The 21,159-nt window shown below is 46.3% G+C and overlaps 3 protein-coding genes across 4 annotated transcripts in view; 1 reads left to right on the top strand and 2 right to left on the bottom strand.

Moving 5' to 3' along the window:
• SAP30BP (SAP30 binding protein) overlaps positions 1-8,433 on the bottom strand; it is a 34,202-nt gene extending 25,769 nt beyond the window's left edge. Inside the window, exons 1-3 of the mRNA XM_082679952.1 lie at positions 8,311-8,433; positions 6,767-6,876; positions 4,296-4,343 (exon numbers count right to left, since the gene is read on the bottom strand). Coding sequence (XP_082536078.1) covers positions 4,296-4,343; positions 6,767-6,876; positions 8,311-8,416 — 264 coding nt within the window. The 5' untranslated portion in view covers positions 8,417-8,433. The remainder of the gene's footprint in view (positions 1-4,295; positions 4,344-6,766; positions 6,877-8,310) is intronic.
• LOC309838232 (deoxycytidylate deaminase-like) lies at positions 1,665-2,325 on the bottom strand (the record flags this gene model as incomplete). Its single annotated transcript, XM_082679262.1, is given in 2 exon segments — positions 1,665-2,082; positions 2,086-2,325. Coding segments are annotated over 2 exon segments (534 nt in total). The 3' UTR covers positions 1,665-1,788.
• An 819-nt stretch (positions 8,434-9,252) lies between the features above and the next one.
• The window catches only part of RECQL5 (RecQ like helicase 5), a 37,810-nt gene continuing 25,903 nt past the window's right edge, over positions 9,253-21,159 (top strand). Inside the window, exons 1-6 of one of the 2 annotated variants that reach the window (XM_082679117.1) lie at positions 9,253-9,408; positions 10,249-10,370; positions 11,988-12,506; positions 13,097-13,199; positions 13,963-14,074; positions 15,480-15,642. In XM_082679117.1, the coding sequence (XP_082535243.1) occupies positions 9,282-9,408; positions 10,249-10,370; positions 11,988-12,506; positions 13,097-13,199; positions 13,963-14,074; positions 15,480-15,642 (1,146 nt within the window). In that variant the 5' untranslated portion in view covers positions 9,253-9,281. The remainder of the gene's footprint in view (positions 9,409-10,248; positions 10,371-11,987; positions 12,507-13,096; positions 13,200-13,962; positions 14,075-15,479; positions 15,643-21,159) is intronic. The other variant, XM_082679116.1, reaches the window with a different exon arrangement.

Genomic DNA, 21,159 nt, shown 5'->3' with positions numbered 1-21,159 from the left:
TCACATTTCTTTTAGGACATTCGTTCCTGAAAAGGCCAGAAACAGAGCGTTCACTACCTCCTGTGGCACCTCGACTCACTCCTGGCCAGAGACGAAGGGCAGCTCTTCATTATGCGAAGGCAAACATCACCTCATTGCTTTGAGTTCTGTGTGGGGCTGCCACCGCCCTTCCCTCACCAGAGCTTCAAACAGCAGACAGAACTTCCCACTCCCAGCTCCTTAACTTTCCCCCACGTGACGTGGCTTTAAGTCTCCTCACCTCTGCTCTCCTTGGAGCACAGTCCGGTTTAAAATGCAGAATCCAATACCCCACAACAGACCCACTGACATGTACGACCAGCCTGGGAAGCGTGCTGAGGGGGCACTGGTCGTCGCAACTAACGCTACTGAATGCAGACGGGCCAGACACCAGTAAGCTAAGTATTCGTTACACATGCTCAGTGAATCGTCACAAAACAAACGAGGCAGATTTGATTATGCGGTCTCGGTGTCCTCCAGACGCTCTACTGCCTCCAATACGGCTCAAGACCCCATAAGGCTAACAGCTCAATGGACAAGTACAGGGCAATGAAAGCAGCTATCAAATAGTTAATTAATATTACCAACCCAAGAGTTTTGTTTTTGAAGAACAGTAGTTCTTGAAGTTGATCTGTGGACCCCTGGTGGGTCTGCAAGGTCAAAACTATTTGTGTAATACTAAGACATTATTTGCCCTTTCGCTGTGTTACATTTACAGGGGCAACAATGGGTAAACTTCTTGGCCCTTTAGAATAAATCAAAGCAGCGGCACCAAATTTAGCAGTAGTCATACTCTCGGTTTAAAAAAAGCAAATTTCACTTAAGAATATCCTTGAAGCAGTAAAAATGATTCACCTTGATCACTGAGTACATTTTAACATTTTGTGTGACTGAGCTGCAAGCTGAACTAGCTGCTTTCTTCATGGAATATCACTTTTACTTGAAAGAATAACTGACAAACTATGGTTATTCAGACTTACATAGCTGGCAGGCATTTTCTTAACAACAAAGCCCGCAACTTCAGGGAAAACTCTCATGGTATTACTTACTGGCAACGATAAAATTCAAGTCCTCAAGCAAAAATTAGACTCTGGGAAAATACATACTTCCCACTGTGAGCATGACAACTTTCTGATACTTCATGGCTTGTTTGATGAGATCAGAAATGTCACTAACAAATAAGATTTTTTTTGGATACTACAGAACAAAATGTGTCAACATTTAGGAGACCTGCATAACTCGGTGAACCAACATTGTCCAAATCTCTAGTGTCTGATGATGTAATATCATATATGGGCAAAAGAGCCATTTAAAGTGCGAGAGACCCGTGGATTTAAGTGAAGCAGAGTCCAAAAAGTTCATTGATTCACATTTTCGTTGCAACTAACCTTTAGGAAACTACCACCTGTTGAGTTATGATGAAGCATCAAACATCCACAAGTACTTGAAGGGCTATCAAAATACTCTCCTCTTGGGCTTCCCTAGTGGCGCAGTGGTTGAGAGTCCGCCTGCCAATGCAGGGGACGCGGGTTCGTGCCCCGGTCCGGGAAGATCCCACATGCCACGGAGCGGCTGGGCCCGTGAGTCATGGCCGCTGAGCCTGTGCATCTGGAGCCTGTGCTCCACAACGGGAGAGGCCACAACAGTGAGAGGCCCGCGTACCGCAAAAAAAAAAAAAAAAAAAAGTTATGTGTAACTTTAAGATGAAAGGCATCAGCAGCTGCTTAGAAGAGGATAATCCAATCTTCTGGAGACTTAATGAGATGTAAGTCACTGGAGCTTCTGACTTGGTCTGCTGTTAATTGAATCAAAGTCAATGACAATCTGGCTGCACTTTGGTGTGAATTTCCTGAAGGAAACCCTGGCCATTTCAAACATGAGCCTCGCGGCTATTGTCTCATTGCTGTCGTGGTATTTATCAGACATGAAAATAACTTCTTTTATCCCGGCCTGGATGATGAGCTTAGCACATTCATTACACGGGAACAAGGCGACATACATGGTACAGCCTTTCACGTTGGCTGAGTTTTTGTTCATAATGGCATTCAGCTCGGCGTGGCACACCTAAGGGTATTTGGTATCCAGTATACTCTCCGCTGTCCTCCTCCAAGGCAAGAGGTCATCACTGCATCCATTTGGCATTCCATTGAACCCCATGCCCACAATCTTGTTTTCTGCATTCACGATGCAGGCTCCCACTTGGGAATTTGGATCTTTGCTCCTCTGTGCCGATAAGAAGGCCACTGCCATGAAATACTCAGGCCATTCCAAATAGTCATCACGTTTTTTACAGGGAAATTCGCTCATGCTGGGTCCACGCGGCCCTGCCGCCCACGTGGCAGCTCCTCTCGGACGCCCCGGAGGCCACCGCGTGCCCCGCGAGGTTGACCAAGCGCCGCCGGCCCCACGCCGCTTCCCCAGCAGCACGTTGGACCGGGAGGGGGCGTCCCCGCGGCCGCCCGCTGCCCTGGCCGCCCCTCCACTCCCGGCCCGCGACCTGCAGGCCGGCGCCCGTCCCCGCTGCCGCCGCCGTCCCTCCCAGGAAAGAGGGCTGGATTTTGTGTTCTCATTTCTGAGGGCTCCCTAACAGGAACAGAAATTGTTCCTTGAGGACTTTTCATTTCACAGATTGGAAATTCACACGACTGAATGAAATACAGTAACGCACCTCAGTCAACCTCCACGTGGGACCAAGAAGGGGGAGGCTGAACACAAAACGACACTAACCAACTTCCCCATCCTACCCCCTCTCTTTCTTGGCCATTCTTCCTCTCTCATACAGGAATGTCATTCCCAGGGGATTTGCTGTATTCCAGAAGGGGTGACAGTTAAGGGCATGCACCCTGCTCTCCAGCCAACTTCCCCAGGAGGCTTCAGCTTCAGGCGAAGGCTGGCAGCTGTACACATAAAGGCTCCAGGTCCCACAAATCCTCCTTTCTGTCTACACCTGAAGCCCTGACACTTGGCGACCCCCAAGGCTTATTTTATGCACAGGCTCCAAGGCCCAAATACCCCAAACACTAAGACAGAAGATGGACACTAACACTACTGACCATTTTCTTTCTGTGAGCCCAAGCAGAGCTGGACGGTCCTTGATGCAGGCCACGGGTCTACCCTCCTGCTAGTAACGCTTGGCCAGGTTCTGAAGCCTGCATTCCTCACTAGGCACAGAAAGGAGCTGGCATTTGTGGTTTGTAGGGCAACATTTCTTTTTTCTCCTGCATGCTGGTGCCTAAACGTTCTTTCGCGGTAAAATTTCTTATCTGCATCATCCGCAGCTCTTCGTGGGTTTATTTCAATGGTTGGCACAGTTCTAGCCAATCACAAAATCAGCTCAAATTTGGAACAGCTCATGCTATATTTTTGGATATACCCCTGCTTTACCTTATAATTGGGGATAGTTCTCCTAAATTCCACTAGGACACCTTAAAGGCCTCAGCTGGTTTTAAAGCAGTTTTTAGACACAAAACTTGGTCCCTATTCCCCAGGCCCAGAGTAATGGAATTACTCTTTTTCTTTGAAAAAAAAAAAAAAAGTTTGTCCCCCAAAGAATGCTTCCTCAACAGGCACATTTGTATTAATGCCCAGCACACAGTACCCAACACTGGGGGGACAGGGTGGTGGTGGTGGTGGTGGTGGTGGTGGTGGTGGTGGTGTGTGTGTGTATGTGTGTGTGTGTGTATGTATGTATACGTGTGTGCCTTAACCTTCATCACGATGGGGTCAAGGATATGTAAATTACTCTCAGCTGCTACTGGGATGGAAACAAAAGAAGAAATGACTATGTTGTTTCAAAACAAGCCATTGTGTGTGGTTTACCCGAGAGTGGAAGGGCACAAGCCTGGAAAAACAAGGCTGAGGCTCAGCATCCCCCGTAGCTGGGAGAGGGCTCATTTCGTCTGGCTCTCTATGCCCTTCTTCACATCTAGACGACTAAAGAGAGCCCATGGTACATGAGGCAGCCCTTACGGCTTCCTGATTCTAAACACATTCCCACACCTGACCCACCTGCAGGGGCAGTGACCCCCAGAGCCCACCTGGGTTTGGAGCAGAGGTGGGCTGCTGCACTCAGCCCAGCCTTTCACCTTGGCAGCGAGGCTGGAAAGTGAGCTGCCTCAGGACAGTCCAGGGTAGCCTCCAGGCTTCTCTCCCTCGACTTACACATGGTTACACAGTATGTTAGTGAGACAGATCTTGACTAGACACACGAACTGAGCCATATTGTTAAAAATGCCTTGTTCGTATCCAGCCACCCCACCACAGCCAACACCAAATACCTTTGGGTCATCAGCCTCAGGTTTTTCAGTCTCTGAATCGTCATCTTCCTACAAGACAAAGAATTTAGAGGATTAAGCTTAAAGGACTGGGCCTGAGGTTCTCACATGCATAACAGGGTTTGGAGCAAATCTACCCAGCCTGGGTTGTCCCACCAAGAACCCCTCCCCTACCATATGACCCAGGCTCTAGAGAAAGAGAAGGGGAAAAAGAGATGTTGCGGGGGGTGGGGGGGAACGACAACGGCAGCTCAAAGTTGTTATGCCAGCAGTGCCATAGCCTATATTAATGAAAATGCCTGAGATTAAAAACCACAAACACAAAAATGGAGAAAGGTGGCAATATGCTTGAGAAAAGGATAAGATCGGGCGCCACAGGATAAAACAGAAATGGCGTTTCCAGTGAAGTATCGGTGATTTCAAACCCGGTATGAGTCTTTTTTTCCTTCTTTGTCTTTCATGTACACAAATACATCAGATTCAGAGCTCCAATAACATTGTTCGCCCCCGGAGTGCCATGACCCCCACACGCTATACCCCAACGCTTCAACCAGCAACACCTGCACCAACACGAACAGTAGGAAGGTAGGCATCAAACGACCAGGGCGAGTGAGCGGGGAAAGGCAGGACTGAAGGGCAACGCCCAGCCTGTCCTGGGTCCCAGCTGAGTGGGCCCTGCCTCCATGCAAGCGCTCACAGAACTGCCGATGACCCGTTCCATCCAGCCTTGCTCCCTATCCAAAGGGCCTGCCTGACACAAAGCACCACGCGGGCAAGGCATTTTCCAAAGTGTGCCCTGACCTCACCCAAGCTAGCCCACCATTCCACTAAATGCTAATGAAGGTCAAAGATCAGCTACCCTGTTAGGTAGCTATAATCCACATCCGTTCCACTACCCAGCACACCCCAATACGCGGGAGCCATGATTTAACATCCAACAGAAAACTGTTTCATTTGAAACTGCTTTTTTCAATCACTTTAACCCCCAAATTAAAAAGCCTGCCAGATGTTAATATAAACACCACCTGAGAGACCTGAACTACACTGATGGCTTTGAGATTTAATTGTCCTGCAAGGCATCAGTGAGCCACAGGTTTTAAACGCGATCTCCAAAATCTCCTCCAAGTGAAACCCATCAGGCCAAATAATCAGAGATGTAGCTCAGCCAAGGACAATCACATTTTAGAATGTCTATATTGGGATTGGATGCGTGGATTTTACTAAAATTTGAAATAAAGCTTAAATCTGGTAAAAATTCTATGCAAAGCAAATACAGAATAACACTTCAAAAACACACATCGTGCAAATTTGCTGAAGAAAATAGTTATGGATGTTAAGCCACTATGTACGCACTTAAGAAAAGCAAAAAAATGAAATAACTTACAAAGCTTTTCTAAACAATTTTAGTCAATTCTGAATTATCAGCAATCATGGGGGAGGGGAGGCCTAAGGGGATAAAAAGGTCTTCCAAAACAACAGAAAATACAAAACGCGTTTTTGTTTAATTTGTAAAGCATTTTATCCCCGCCCTCCCCCTACCCCCCGCTTTTTTTGGCCGCACCTCACGGCTTGTGGGATCTTAGTTCCCCAACCAGGGATTGAAACTGGGCCCTCGCAGTGAAAGCACAGAGTCCTAACCACTGGACCGCCAGGCAATTCCCTGTGAAGCATTTTAATGTTAACATTTAAGTATCAACGAGTAACAAAATTTTCAAACAAATAATATAGAACACTGAGCGTTTTAATTAGAGCTGTTGCTAAATAACCAGATTTTATATTGAGATTCAACTTTGTATGTCTCTGTGTTAAGCACCAGCCTGAATCCTTGTTTTTCTCCAAACTTTAAAATTCTGGCCCATGATGCTCAGGTGACAGTGTACCTAAAGTCTTTCTGATTAATTAAGATGCAAGTTCTCTTTCCTTTGATAGTCAGCACATACTAAACATCAGGCAAGATTTGTGATCAAGAACACTTTGATAAAAAGTGCCAAGTAAAAAGTCAAGAAAGGAGTTAATAAGGATCAAAGCACAAATAACTGTCCTTCCTCGTCTTTCTAATAAACCGAAAAATTTGAATGAACCCCAACCAAGATTACAAATAACACAGAATTGAGTGCAGATATAAATGATACACCAATTAGGATGAATGCACTGTTACAAATGGAATAAATTATCTAAACAGGGAAAACCAACATAAAACACCCATGGATATCTGTGTTAAATAAAATTGTCCACTATCTTTTCCCCCAAGTTTCAATTCAAAGGTTAATACAAAATGGTTCAGGTGAAAACGAACTTGATTTTCAAATAGAACTACTGATATCCAACCCAGTTTCCTCAACTGATACTTAAGAAAATAAAAGTGGGGGAGGGGATGAAATTAGGCATGAAATGGAACACTGTTGGTACAGGTCAGGAAGTTTCTGATAAATGGTCCTCTGAGCAGCTCTGGATTTGGGAACAGACTTACTTACCGACTGTTTGCTATTCTCATCCTCCTCTTCTTCATAGCCATCTTCATCACCCCCGAGGCGAGAAAAATCATCCTCTCCATAGGCTTCAGATACCAATCCGCCCTTCTCCTCTTAAACAGAAGAGAAAAATAAAATGAATGAATGGGGAAAAGAATGCAAAAAAACCCCACCTGAGTTGCCAGGACTATCTCTGAAGAGAAAAGGAAACCTAAATCTCATGTAAGTGACCTTAGGCCCAGATTCTGCTTTTCGGAAGATCACAGAATTTAGTGCATGAATTCATTAAAAGAACAGGGAAGAAAACCAAGTAATATTAAATTCCGTTTCTAATGCTTCCAATCCGCCTATTATGCCAACTGAAGCCTTCCCTTCTCTGAACAATTATGCCATGTTGTTTAAACATCTCTTTTGAACAAACGTATGGACACCAAGGGGGGAAAGTGGTGGGGGTGGGGTGGGGGTGGGTGGAGGGGGTGGGATGACTTGGGAGATTGGGGTTGACATATATACACTAATATGTATAAAACAGATAACTAATAAGAACCTGTATAAAAAATAAAATAAAATTCCAGAAAAAACCCCATCTATTTTTATCTGCATATGTCTACCTTGTATCATAGGCACCAATGAACTTGTCTTCTCATCAAGACAAGGACTCTGTCATTCTCGATTTTGTGTGTCCTCCCCTAGGAACAGGACCTTAAATGGGGGCACCTGGAGAGGTTCCCAATCATACCTACTTGAGAAACAAAATCTTTTCCTACGTTTAAAACAAAAACAAAAACAAAGCCCCCCAAAAAAACAAATTACTGGGAAACCACCAGAGAACTTCCTGACAGGCAGAGACCACAGAAAACTGAGAGGAGTTAACCCAGTCCAAGGCCCCCCGACCCCCATCACTTTCCAAATGAGGAAACCAAGGCCCAGGCACGTTGGGTAACTTGCTGCCTCTCTACGTCCCCATATAGATCTGTTCCCATTTCTTAACACTGTGATTCTCAACCAGGGTGGAGCAACAAAATCACCGATGGGCTTTAACAACTCACAAAGTAATGGAATCACCAAGAAGCCTTGGAAAGCTCACAAATGCCCAGGTTCTTCTCCAGATCTACTGAATTAGACTCCCTCGCAGTGGAGACAGGATGGATGTATTTTTAAAAGCTCCAAGATATGGCTAAAGCATATTGTTAATTAAAAGTTTCGCTCTCCCCCACCAAACAACAAGGCCGGAGAAAATAGGTGGTGGTTCAGTAGCCTTGGACCCTCTCCATCCTTCGTCCATCCTTCTGCCCAGCACGATACCCAGCAGGGAGAAGACTTTCAGTAAGTTTCGGAAGAATAATCCAATCAAAAGAAGGAGACGGTCCATTCTTGCTACAGAGCATCTAACGCTCCGACTATCCCAGGACCCTGAACGCCCTTCGGGGCTCCAGAGCCCGATACTTGGGGCACAATGACCATCTCTTTCCCTCCCGCCTGCTAGGGGAGCAGCATTCCGAGCAGACATCCGATTCTCCCCTTCCAGCTCCCTACTCGGGCCTCACCAGCTGTGCCGCCCGCCGTTTCAACTCCTGCCTCGCCGTCAGACTCGGGCTCTGAATCTTCCGCGTAAACTGCCAGAGACGACAGAACACTCTTCTTCCCCGCCATCTTATTCCCACAGCCCCGGCGTGGCTCACTCCTATGACTCCGAAGAGCCGACTTCCGGGCGGAAAGGCAACTACTTCCGGATCGCAGGAGACCCCGCGCCCGTTTCAGACCTAGAACCAATCAAAACGGCCGTTTCCGCGTCTGGCTCCGCCCCTCGCGCCAACGCTTGCGCAACGTCATCACTGCGCGACGGATACAAGCTTGTGTGGGTTTACCTGACGTTGCGTTCCCAGCAGTTTGGCTTTTGAGAGTTACCTGTGGCTTATGGGGGTCTTCGAGTAGTTCCCGAGCCAGCGGGCAGCAACTGCCCGACAAGAGCCCCTCGCTCCTTGGGGCCCACGGCCGGCTCTGATATCTTGGGGTGAAGAGAGGGAGGCTTCGGCTGGGGAAGGGAGGAAAGAACAGATCTAGGGTTCAGAGGAGGAAAAGGGAAGAGCTCTCCTCTGGGCGCGGGGGTCGTTGGGGGGGAGAAGGGGTCGGGGTCCTGGGGGGAAGAATGGTCGTCATGGCTGTGCTTATAGAGCAGAGGGTGGATCTTAGAAGAAAATTCCATCTTCTCCAAACTGTTCTGAAGACATTTGTGTTTTTTCTCGTGATCTGATTTCTAGCTCTGCGCTATACCGTGGCCTGGGATAGTTGGGTGTTTTTATTTTCACCGAGCATAAAATTGGAGATAATTACCCAGGAATGTATTGCTTGAGGCTGTTCACCTGGAGCTATATTATTAGAAAATAATATAGTTTTGAGTGTAATAAAGCAAACTTATAGAAAAAATAAGTAGGCTTTGAAAAGCAGAACAGAGGGTTCTCCTTGCAACCATATATGATCATCACCTTTGCCTTAACCTTTGGCCACTGTCGTCAAGATGAGTACCAACTCTTCCTCTCCTTTTGACCCTGAGCGTCGAGTCCGGAGCACGTTGAAGAAGGTCTTTGGGTTTGACTCTTTTAAGACGCCTTTGCAGGAGAGGGCAACCATGGCTGTAGTGAAAGGTAATGTTGCCAAACTACCTGCATTTATGTTTGTGCTGGCTATACCATAGCGCTGCCACTACAGAAGGAAGAACACCTTCCTTCTGACCCTTCCTTCCTCCCCACCCTTGGGCCATATTTGGTTTTGGAGCTCTTGTAGATCTGTCACCCAAAACTTGCAGTTTTATTGACAGAACCACCCAGCTGTTCTGGTTCTGATATTTCGTAGACAAAGCTAAGGTTGTCTTTGAAAACAGCTCATAAATTTCCATTCTCCTTTTTGTGTAGGCAGTGAGGTGGAGGTGGGGTGGGGGCATGGCAGGAATAGCCGAAACCAGTCACCTTCTAGGTAATTCCTGTGTTGAAGATTGAGTGGTCTGGGTCCCAAATAGGGAAGGAAGGAGTAATAATATTATAAAACTGAGATATGTTGACAAATGGTTGTTGTCAAAGGGGAGCAGCAGTGCCATGTTAATTACATTATAACACTTATAAACAAAAGCCCTCTAAGTGACGTTGTTTCCATGTCTATACAGATATGCCCACTCATCCAGGAGTATTCAGCTTTCATGGATGTTCAGTTCAATCATCCGTAGCCCAGCAGACTCAGACTTCTTACCCTTGTAGTTGTTATTGCCACTACTGGAAATGGTTTGTGTGCATTGCCAGATCTCCCTGGACCGCTTCCCTTTTCGTAGAAAGGATGGGAAGAGAATTGAGGTTATATTGAGACCCTTGTACGAGCCAGACACTCTGCGAGGAGTTTTTCCTACATTCTTGTTTAATTTTCAACAGCCTTGATGAAGGGGAGAGATTAAAAGGCAGGAAGCATTGAGATGTTGCCTTCTTGTATTTTTGCAGGCGACAAGGATGTCTTTGTGTGCATGCCCACAGGGGCAGGAAAATCCCTCTGCTATCAGCTCCCTGCTCTGTTGGCCAAAGGCATCACCATCGTGATCTCTCCTCTCATTGCTTTGATTCAGGTGAGGCTCAGGGGAATGAAGGTGGCAGCCCAGAAAGTTTAGAGGAAGGTGTTTTTTTTGGGGGGGTGGTGGTTAATAGCTGGAAATTTTACTTCTCCTTTCTTTGGTCTTTTTTAAAAAATTAATTTATTAATTAATTTATTTTATTTTGTGCTGTGTTGCATCTTTGTTGCTGCACGTGGGCTTTCTCTAGTTGCAGCAAGTGGGGGCTACTCTTTGTTGTGGTGCTTGGACTCTAGGCGCGCGGGCTTCAGTAGTTGTGGCACGCGGGCTCATTAGTTGTGGCTTGCGGCCTCTAGTGCATGGGCTCACTAGTTGTGGCGCACGGGCTTAGTTCCTCTGCAGCATGTGGGATCTTCCCCGACCAGGGATCGAACCTGTGTCCCCTGCATTGGCAGGCGGATTTTTAACCACTGCACCACCAGGGAAGTCCACCCTTCTTTGGTCTTTTGCCTCTTATTTTTCTTTGATTTGCCTATATCCCTCTCTGTATTGGGTTTCTGAATCACCCAAATGTGGGGTTCTCCACTAGTGCATATCACTCTGGTGGGTTATGAATGAGTCTTCTGTGTTTTGATGGCCTGAGGTCTCTCACCCTCCTTTGTAACTTTTTGCCTGGAGGAATATGGAACTGTATGTGTATGCACATACACACTCTCGTATGTACACATGTGCACTCTTTTTTTTTTTTTTTCAATCTTCATAAACTTTTTTTTTTCCCCCTTTTTGCGATACGTGGGCCTCTCACTGTTGTGGCCTCTCCCGTTGCGGAGCACAGGCTCCGGACGCGCAGGCTCAGCGGCCACGGCTCACGGGCCCAGCCGCTCCGCGGCATGTGGGATCTTCCCCGACTGGGGCACGAACCTGTGTCCCCTGCATCGGCAGGCGGACTCTCAGCCACTGCGCCACCAGGGAAGCCCACATCTGCACTCTTGATGTTATAGAAGATGCAGGTGGATAGAGAGGTATAAATCAATATGGGGGAATCCCTGGTATATTCTGCTTTATTCTGGCGAGAGCACAGCCATGAGACAGAAAAAAAGATGAGAAACTTATTGAGATGTTGTTAACATCTGTTCTGTGCTTCTGACTATATTTAAGGCCTGCAGATGGACTGATAGAATCAGAAATGAGGAAGTGTGGCCGTTGGTTAAGAGCCATCCACCATGAAGAAAAGGAGAGAGAGAGAGAGAGGATAGAGAACAACAGTAACAATGCTTAGTGAGTGTGTACTAGTCTCAGGCTCTGTGCTAAGTGTTTAGGGGCATTAACGTACCTTCCAAGTATAAATTTTCATTTAATTCTTAAAACAATCCTATTAGGTAGTTTTACTCTTTTTATAGCAAAGTGAAAGAATGAGAGTGAGAAAATTGAAAGGTTAAGGTTAAGAACCAGCTGAAGAGCATGTGGTAATTGAGCCGGGATTAAATCCACATCTATCTGGCTCCACACATCAACCACTCCACCTTCTGTACTTCTTTTTATGCAAAGAGAAGACACGTTAGAGGGTAGGAGAAGGATGTTTTATGGCTGTGAAATACCCCAGGGAGTCACAGTGACGTTTACCACTGAGGCCTGAGGGCCACTTATAGTCCCCTCTCCCGCTTCTGCCCTCAGGACCAAGTGGACCACTTGCTGGCCCTGAAGGTCCAAGTGAGTACCCTGAACTCAAAGCTCTCAGCACAGCAGAAGAAGGAGCTGCTCTGTGACCTGGAGCAGGAAAAGCCCTGGACCAAGCTTCTGTACATCACGCCAGAGATGGCGGCTTCTGCCTCCTTCCAGCCCGCCCTAAACTCCTTGGCGTCTCGCCACCTGCTCTCCTACCTCGTGGTGGATGAAGCTCATTGTGTTTCCCAGTGGGGGCACGACTTCCGTCCTGACTACTTGCGTCTGGGAGCCCTGCGCCCCCGCCTGGCCCACGCCCCCTGTGTGGCTCTCACTGCCACAGCCACCCCGCAGGTCCGAGAGGATGTGTTTGCCGCCCTGCAGCTGAAGCAGCCAGTTGCCACCTTCAAGACTCCCTGCTTCCGGGCCAACCTCTTCTATGATGTGCAGTTCAAGGAACTGCTTCCTGATCCCTACGGGAACCTGAGGGACTTCTGCCTTAAGGCTCTCGGACAGAAGGCTGATAAAGGGGTGAGGGCATTGAGGTTGGGGGGCCGAGGTACATCAGGGGCGGCGGGCTGCTGTGTGCGGCCTAGAGAAGGATTCTCATTTCCAAGCTCTTTGCTTTTCTAGCTTCCTCAGCCAGGACTAGCCATAGCTTCTTAAAACTCGTGCACAGAGTTGTCCCTTTGGTTTCCTGGCCTTGTCCCCTTTACTGGGGTTCCTGTGTCCCGGAGTCCTCCTGTGGGGGGGCCTTTGCAGACCTATCCAAGGCTCGTGGGGAGGAGGCAAGGGTTAGAAAATTTGGGTTTTGAGCTGCTTTGGTCCTGCCTTGTTAGAAAGTAGCAGGGCTGTGCTAGGTGGTCTGCCTCAGAGGAGACCGTGAGCCTGACGAGAGAGAGTTAGAGCTGCTTTTAAAGCAGGGACTTCCCCGGCGGACCAGTGGTTGGGACCTGGCTCTTTCACTGCTGGGGCGTGAGTTCAGTCCCTGGTCAGAGAACTAAGGTCGAACAAGCCGCGTGATGCGGCCAATAAATAAAAAATAAAAAGAGCAGGCTGCAGTGCGATGGGTTGTCTTGTTCTTCCCCATGCTTATTTTCTTCCCGTGTCTCCCCTTTCAGTTGTCCGGCTGCGGCATTGTCTACTGCAGGACGAGGGAGGCCTGTGAACAGCTGGCTATAGAGCTCAGTTACAGGGGCGTGAATGCCAAGGCGTACCACGCAGGTAAGGGGCACCTGGGCCACGTGGCCCTCCTTACTCTCAGAAGCCTCTTTTTTTTTTTTTTTTTTTGCGGTACGCGGGCCTCTCACTGTTGTGGCCTCTCCCGTTGCGGAGTACAGGCTCCGGACGCGCAGGCTCAGCGGCCATGGCTCACGGGCCCAGCCGCTCAGCGGCATGTGGGATCTCCCCGGACCGGGGCACGAACCCGCGTCCCCTGCATCGGCAGGCGGACTCCTAACCACTGCGCCACCAGGGAAGCCCTCTCAGAAGCCTCTTAGCTGGTCTTTTGTTCCTTAAGAATCCTGGATAAGCAGGTGGTCCATCATCTTTTTCCAGATACCCAGGCAGAGCTAAAGTGATTCACTTAAATTCACAAAAAGGAGTCTAGACCCAAATGAGATCTAAAAGGAGAATTGTGACGCCTGAATTCTTATTGTCACCCTGTGCCCACCCAGCAGCAGATGATGAGTTTTTTTAGCCCAGGTATTGGTATCATGGAAAGAGCACAGGCTCTGGAGGCCAATGGACTTGGGTTTGAATCCTGGCTGTCACATTTATGGAGTGCTCTGTGCCACACACAGGCCTGGGTCTCTATGTTTACTGGCTCAGGCTTGGTGGGTTAAGTGCCTGGCCTGAGGTCATACAGCTGGTAAGTGATGGATTCAGTGTGTATACTGTGCCCAGCACAGCGTCAGACTCAAGGTAGACCTCAGGGGAAACCCAAGGGAAATGCAAGTTCCCTTCTTCACCTTCCCCTCTTTTCTAGGACTGAAGGCTCCTGAAAGAACGCTGGTGCAGAACGAGTGGATGGAGGAGAAGGTCCCTGTAATTGTTGCAACTATTAGTTTTGGAATGGGAGTGGACAAAGCCAATGTCAGGTGAGCCCTTGTTCTTGTCTGACTTTGCCAGTTGGGGCCTGGCTCCGGGGGGGGGGGGGTGGGCCTCCTGGTGCTCTGTCTGGGGAGCCAGGTCTGTGTGTCCTTCTAGGGCCAGAGGGGAAGGAGGCCCCAGGATAGGGTCCCTGGTACATAGTCCAAACGCTGACAGGTTCTGTGCACAGTTCCTCTGCTCCCTGGTGATGGCACAGCACGGTTCTTCCATCCCCCAGAAGAGGGGGCAGCATGCAGACCATCAGGCTCACCCTTTAACACAGCCCCGCTCACTCCCACCTTAGCATCTGGAGCCTGTGAGGGGGTGGAATGAACTATCTTAAAACTGCTCCCTGTGCAAAACTGAAGGCAAAGATCTCGTTCCCGTCACTCCTTGTTACTGTTTACTGGACAGTCCAGAAGAGATGGGTACATCCCAGCCTCCTAGCCCCACACTGGCCACTGTTGGGAAGTCTTTTACCTCCAGGCATGCTTGACCTTCTGGAGACATTTTGGGCTGCAGCCTGAAGCCCTTTGCTCTGATTAACACCAACAGTAATGCCTTGTGTGATTTACAGAGCACTTTTGCATACGTGGTCTTGTTAAGCCTCATAGTGACCCTGAGTTGGTCAGGGTAGGAATTAGACTGTGAACTATACTTGAGATAACGTGGACTTTGGAATCAGGGTTTGAATCCTGGGTCAGCTGTGTCTTATAATGGATCAACTTTGGAGTCAGACACTCCTAGGCTCAAATCCTAGCTCTGCTGTCCCCTTGTACAAATTTACCTCTCTGAATCCCACATTCATTGTCTATAAAATGAGACTACCTCACATGATGGTGACTGTAATGATTTTTTTTTTTTTTTTTTTTTTTTTGCGGTACGCGGGCCTCTCACTGTTGTGGCCTCTCCAGTTGCGGAGCACAGGCTCCGGACGCACAGGCTCAGCGGCCATGGCTCACGGGCCTAGCGGCATGTGGGATCTTCCCAGACCGGGGCACAAACCCGTGTCCCCTGCATCGGCAGGCGGACTCTCAACCACTGCGCCACCAGGGAAGCCCCACTGTAATGATTTAACAAGACAAATATATACACTGGCTCATAGTAGGTACTTCATAAGTATTATCCTTTTTCCTCTTCAAAGATGTTATAAAGGACTTACCCAGCTCATAAGTGTCCTAATCTTGTTTCGTTAAGTCCGCTAGTTTTTCCATGAGCTGCTCCATGGCGAGAAGGCCTGCTGAAGGACTGCAAGGTCCTAGCCATGCTTACTCTGGGGCCTATCTCTGCCTCTCTGCCTGCCAGCCTCCTACTCCTGATCCCTGTGGAGACCCCTGCTCCGCTGACTGGGAGTCACTTCTCCCCTCAGCTTTTCTGCCACATCTCATGCTGCTTGACCCTTGGATCTTACAGATTTGTCGCCCACTGGAATATTGCCAAGTCTATGGCTGGGTACTACCAGGAGTCTGGCCGGGCGGGCAGAGACGGAAAGCCTTCCTGGTGCCGTCTGTATTACTCTAGGAATGACCGAGACCAAGTCAGCTTCCTGATCAGGAAGGAAGTAGCAAAACTCCAGGTAAGTCCTGGGCAGTAGGAGCCCTTCTTGTCCGAACCCACCGCTCTGCAATTTCTGAACCCAGATGGAGATTCTGTAATCTGGAGGGCTGCTCCTGAGGCTAGAAGGTACAGCAAGGTGGGGAATGGGGTGTTGGTGGATAGCTTATAACTAGGTTAGACTTTTTTCTTTATACTTAATTGATCTTCGTACAGTCTGTTGTGTGTGTGTTATTTTACATAGTCAAGATCAATCCTGCCTTGTTTTAAATTAGCATTGTTACATAAGCACTTTCCATATTGTTGTAAGTTCTTTGATTTTAGCCTTTTTTAAAAACTGGTTGCATATTCTTTGTAGAGAACCTAGACACAGACTCAGGAATATAACAGAACTTGGTGTATGATAGGTGGCATTAGAAATCAACAGGAAAATGACGAACTGTTGAATAATTTATTCTAGAAAAAGATAAAATAGAACACTACCTCCCATGCCATATACATATGAATTACAGGTGGATTAAAGACCTCAAAAAACTGTAAAACTGGGCTTCCCTGGTGGCGCAGTGGCTGAGAGTCTGCCTGCCGATGCGGGGGACGCGGGTTCGTGCCCGGTCCGGGAAGATCCCACATGCCGCGGAGCGGCTGAGCCTGTGAGCCATGGCTGCTGAGCCTGCGCGTCCGGAGCCTGTGCTCCGCAACGGGAGAGGCCGCAACAGTGAGAGGCCCGCGTACCGCAAAAAAAAAAAAAAAAAAAACTGTAAAACTGGGGAGAAAATATTTCATGGCCTTGAGGAAGGGAAGAGTATGTCAAGATATTTTTTTTTAAATTAATTTATTTATTTTGGCTGCACCGGTCTTGGTTGCAGCATGTGGAATCTTCATTGCGGCATGTGAGCTCTTAGTTGTGGCATGTGTGCAGGATCTAGTTCCCTGACCAGGGATCGAACCTGGGCCCCCTGCATTGGAAGCACAGAGTCTTACCCACTGGACCACCAGGGAAGTCCCTATGTCAAGATTTTTAAAAGCAGAAATCATCAAAGAAGACTTGATCTGTTTGACTAAATTCGAGCTAAAATTTTCTTTATAGTGACAGACACCATAAACAAAGTGAAAAAATGAGCCATTTGGGGATTTCATCATGATAGACATCATTGGCTGGTTGTATAGAACTCCTGCAGGTAAAACAGTAAAAGGCAAACAGCAACATAGCAAAAAGGATGGATTTCACAGAAGAGGAAGCCAGAATATCTAATAAACATACAAAGAGAAAAAAAAACATACAAAGAGATGCTCAGTCTCACTTAGGAATCAGAGAAATGCAAATCAGGTGACAAGCTATCATTTTATACCCATCAGACTGGCCAAAGTGTAAAACATCTTCATAGTCACTGTTGGCAAGGATGTGGGGAGAGGGCAGCTCATGACATGGTCAGGATTATAAGCTAGAACGGCTTCTTTGAAGAGACGAGGTGACACGTGTACGTGGAGGGGCCTGGTGCACTGCGACTCAGCAGTTCCACATCTAGGTAGACAGGGTGTCAGTGCACATGATGGACTGTATGAGGGTATACAGGGATGTTGGCTGCAGCAACACAGTGGGGAAATAAAACTCTTCCTCTGTGGGGTGTGGGGTAAGTAAACAGTGGGCTAGTCACACAGTGGAATGGTCCAGAGCAGTTAAAAATGAAGCAGTAACTCTACATGAATCAACATGGATTAAACCCCCCCAAAACACAATGTGTGACGTTGCAAAAGGATGCACATCGACTTTTCCTTATAAGAAAGATTGAACACAAGGGCTTATTCCTGATCCCCACCAAAAGGACGATAAAAGGATGAAAAGTATATAAACTCACAGGGACAAGGAGAAAAGACACCAGCAGAAAGAAATTTTAACAAATGTCTGCCTAGGAAACCCCAAAGACTCTACTAGAAATCTACTAGGATTCATAAGAAAACTTGGCAAGATGGCTGAACATAAGAGAAACATTACTGTAAATACCTAGGAATAGAAATGAAAACATGTTTAATTTGCAAGAATAAAACTTATAAAATACCTAGAAGTAAATGTTACAGGTTCTTATCAAGAGAATTTTTTTAAAACCTCCCCAGTTGATGTTAATATGCAGCCAGGGATGAGAGCCACTGATTTAGATGAGAAAACTAAAACCTCATTGAAAGAAAACAAACTCTGTACAGATACAAAAGTGATTGAGAAGACTTAAAACTGTCTTTTCTCCTCAAAGTTAATATAAATATTTCATGAAGTCCCAATTGAAATCCCAAAAGACTTCTATTGGGAAGTAGAATCTTAGAATTTATGTGCAAGAATAAGTGCTCAAGAACAGCCAGGAAAAGTATGAAAAAGGAGAATGATGAAAGGGGTGTGCTTAACCCAGCATCAGAATATGCTGTGCTGCTACCCCGATCAAATCCATGTAATACAGTAACAGTCATTGGAACAGATGAGAGAATTAATAAGAGAGAATTAATAAGTCCTAGAGAAAACAACAAATAACATACAAGGGAACTCCCATAAGGTTAACAGCTGATTTCTCAGCAGAAACTCTACAAGCCAGAAGGGAGTGGCACGATATATTTAAAGTAATGAAAGGGAAGAACCTACAACCAAGATTACTCTACCCAGCAAGGATCTCATTCAGGTTCGATGGAGAAATCAAAAGCTTTACAGACAAGCAAAAGCTAAGAGAATTCAGCACTACCAAACCAGCTCTACAACAAATGCTAAAGGAACTTCTCTAAGTGGGAAACACAAGAGAAGAAAAGGACCTACAAAAACAAACCCAAAACAATTAAGAAAATGGTAATAGGAACATACATATCGATAATTACCTTAAATGTCAACGGGTTAAATGCTCCAACAAAAGACACAGGCTTGCTGAATGGATACAGAAACAAAACCCATATATATGCTGTCTACAAGAGACCCACTTCAGACCTAGGGACACATACAGACTGAAAGTGAGGGGATGGAAAAAGATATTCCATGCAAATGGAAATCAAAAGAAAGCTGGAGTACCAATACTCATATTAGATAAAGTAGACTTTAAAGAATGTTACAAGAGACAAGGAAGGACGCTGCATAATGATCAAGGTATATGTACCCAACATAGGAGCACCTCAATTCATAAGGCAAATGCTAACAGCTGTAAAAGAGGAAATTGACAGTAACACAATAATAGTGGGGGACTTTAACACCTCACTTACACCAGTGGACAGATCATCCAGACAGAAAATTAATGAGGAAACACAACCTTTAAGTGACACAATAGACCAGATAGATTTAATTGATATTTATAGGACATTCCATCTGAAAGCAGCAGATTACACTTTCTTCTCAAGTGCACACAGAACATTCTCCAAGATAGATCACATCTTGGGTCACAAATCAAGCCTCGGTAAATTTAAGAAAATTGAAATCATATCAAGCATCTTTTCTGACCACAACACTATGAGATTAGAAATCAGTTACAGGGGAAAAAAAACGTAAAAAACACAAACACATGGAGGCTAAATAATATGTCACTAAATAACCAAGAGATCACTGAAGAAGTCAAAGAGGAAATCAGAAAATACCTAGAAACAAATGACAACGAAAACACGATGATCAAAAACCTATGGGGGAGCTTCCCTGGTGGCACAGTGGTTGGGAGTCTGCCTGCCGATGCAGGGGACACGGGTTCACGCCCCGGTCCGGGAGGATCCCACATGCTGCGGAGCGGCTGGGCCCGTGAGCCATGGCCGCCGAGCCTGCGCGTTCGGAGCCTGTGCTCCGCAACGGGAGAGGCCACAACAGTGAGACGCCTGCGTACCGCAAAAAAAAAAAAAAACAAAAAACTATGGGACGCAGCAAAAGCAGTTCTAAGAGGGAAGTTTATAGCAATACAGTCCTCCCTCAAGAAACAAGAAAAATCTCAAATAAACAGTCTAACCTTACACCTAAAGTAAATAGAGAAAGAGGAACAAACAAAACCCAAAGTTAGTAGGAGAAAAGAAATCAAAAGATCAGAGCAGAAATAAATGAAATAGAAACAAAGAAAACAGTAGCAAAGATCAATAAAACTAAAAGCTGGGGCTTCCCTGGTGGCGCAATGGTTAGGAATCTGCCTGCCAATGCAGGGGACACGGGTTCGAGCCCTGGTCCAGGAAGATCCCACGTGCTGCGGAGCAACTAAGCCCGTGCGCCACAACTACTGAGCCTGTGTGCTGCAACTACTGAAGCCCGCATGCCAAGAGCCATGCTCCACAACGAGAGGAGCCACCACAATGAGAAGCCCGTGCATTGCAGCGAAGGGTAGCCCGCGCTCACCGCAACTAGAGAAAGCCCGCTTGCAGCAGTGAAAGACCCAACACAGCCAATAAATAAATAAATTAAAAAATAAAAATAAAAGCTGGTTTTTTGAGAAGATAAACAAAATTGATAAACCTTTAGCCACACTCTTCAAGAAAAAGAGGGAGAGGACTCAAATCGATAAAATTAGAATAAGAAAGGAGAATTTACAATGGACACTGCAGAAATACAAAGCATCATAAGAGACTACTACAACTCTATGCCAATAAAATGGACAACCTGGAAGAAATGGACAAATTCTTGGAAAGGTATAAGCTTCCAAGACTGAACCAGGAAGAAATAGAAAATATGAACAGACCAAGCACAAGTAATAAAATTGAAACTGTGATTAAAAATCTTCCAACAACAGCAACACAAATCTTCCCACAAACAAAAGTCCAGGACTGGATGGCTTCACAGGTGAATTCTATCAAACATTTAGAGAAGAGCTAGCACCCATCCTTCTCAAACTCTTCCCAAAAATTACAGAGGAACACTCCCAAACTCATTCTACAAGGCCACCATCACCCTGATACCAAAACCAGACAAAGATGTCACAAAAGAAGAAAATTACAGACCAGCATCACTGATGAACATAGATGCAAAAATTCTCAACAAAATACTAGCAAACAGAATCCAGCAACACATTAAAAGAATCATACACCATGATCAAGTGCGATTTATCTCAGGGATGCAAGGATTCTTCAATATACGCAAAGCAATCAATGTGATACACCTTATTAACAAACTGAAGAATAACCATATGATCATTTCAATAGATGCAGAAAAAGCTTTTGACAAAATTCAACACCGATTTATTATAAAAATGGTACAGATGAACTGGTGTGCAAGGCAGAAATAGAGACACAGATGTAGAGAACAAACATATGGACACCAAGGGGGGAAGGTGGCAGAGGGGATGGTGGTGGGATGAATTGGGAGATTGGGATTGACACGTATACACTAATATGTATAAAATAGATAAGAACCTGCTGTATAAAAAATAAATTCAAAGAACAAACAAACCAAAAAAAAAAAAGGTCCTAGAATACATCGTTTAATATTGATGAAGCTGATAATTCAGTTTAATGGGAAAAGAATGAATTGTCTAATAGCTGGTGCTGACACAGCAGGAATAAAATAAAAGTGCCCCATTTGACACCTTATATAAAAGACAGATTAAGGACC

This window comes from Grampus griseus (assembly GCF_964374135.1).
Source record: "Grampus griseus genome assembly, chromosome: 20".
NCBI lineage: Eukaryota > Metazoa > Chordata > Mammalia > Artiodactyla > Delphinidae > Grampus > Grampus griseus.
The sequence above is the reverse complement of the archived record's forward strand: the minus strand, read 5'-3'. Positions and strand labels throughout refer to the sequence as shown.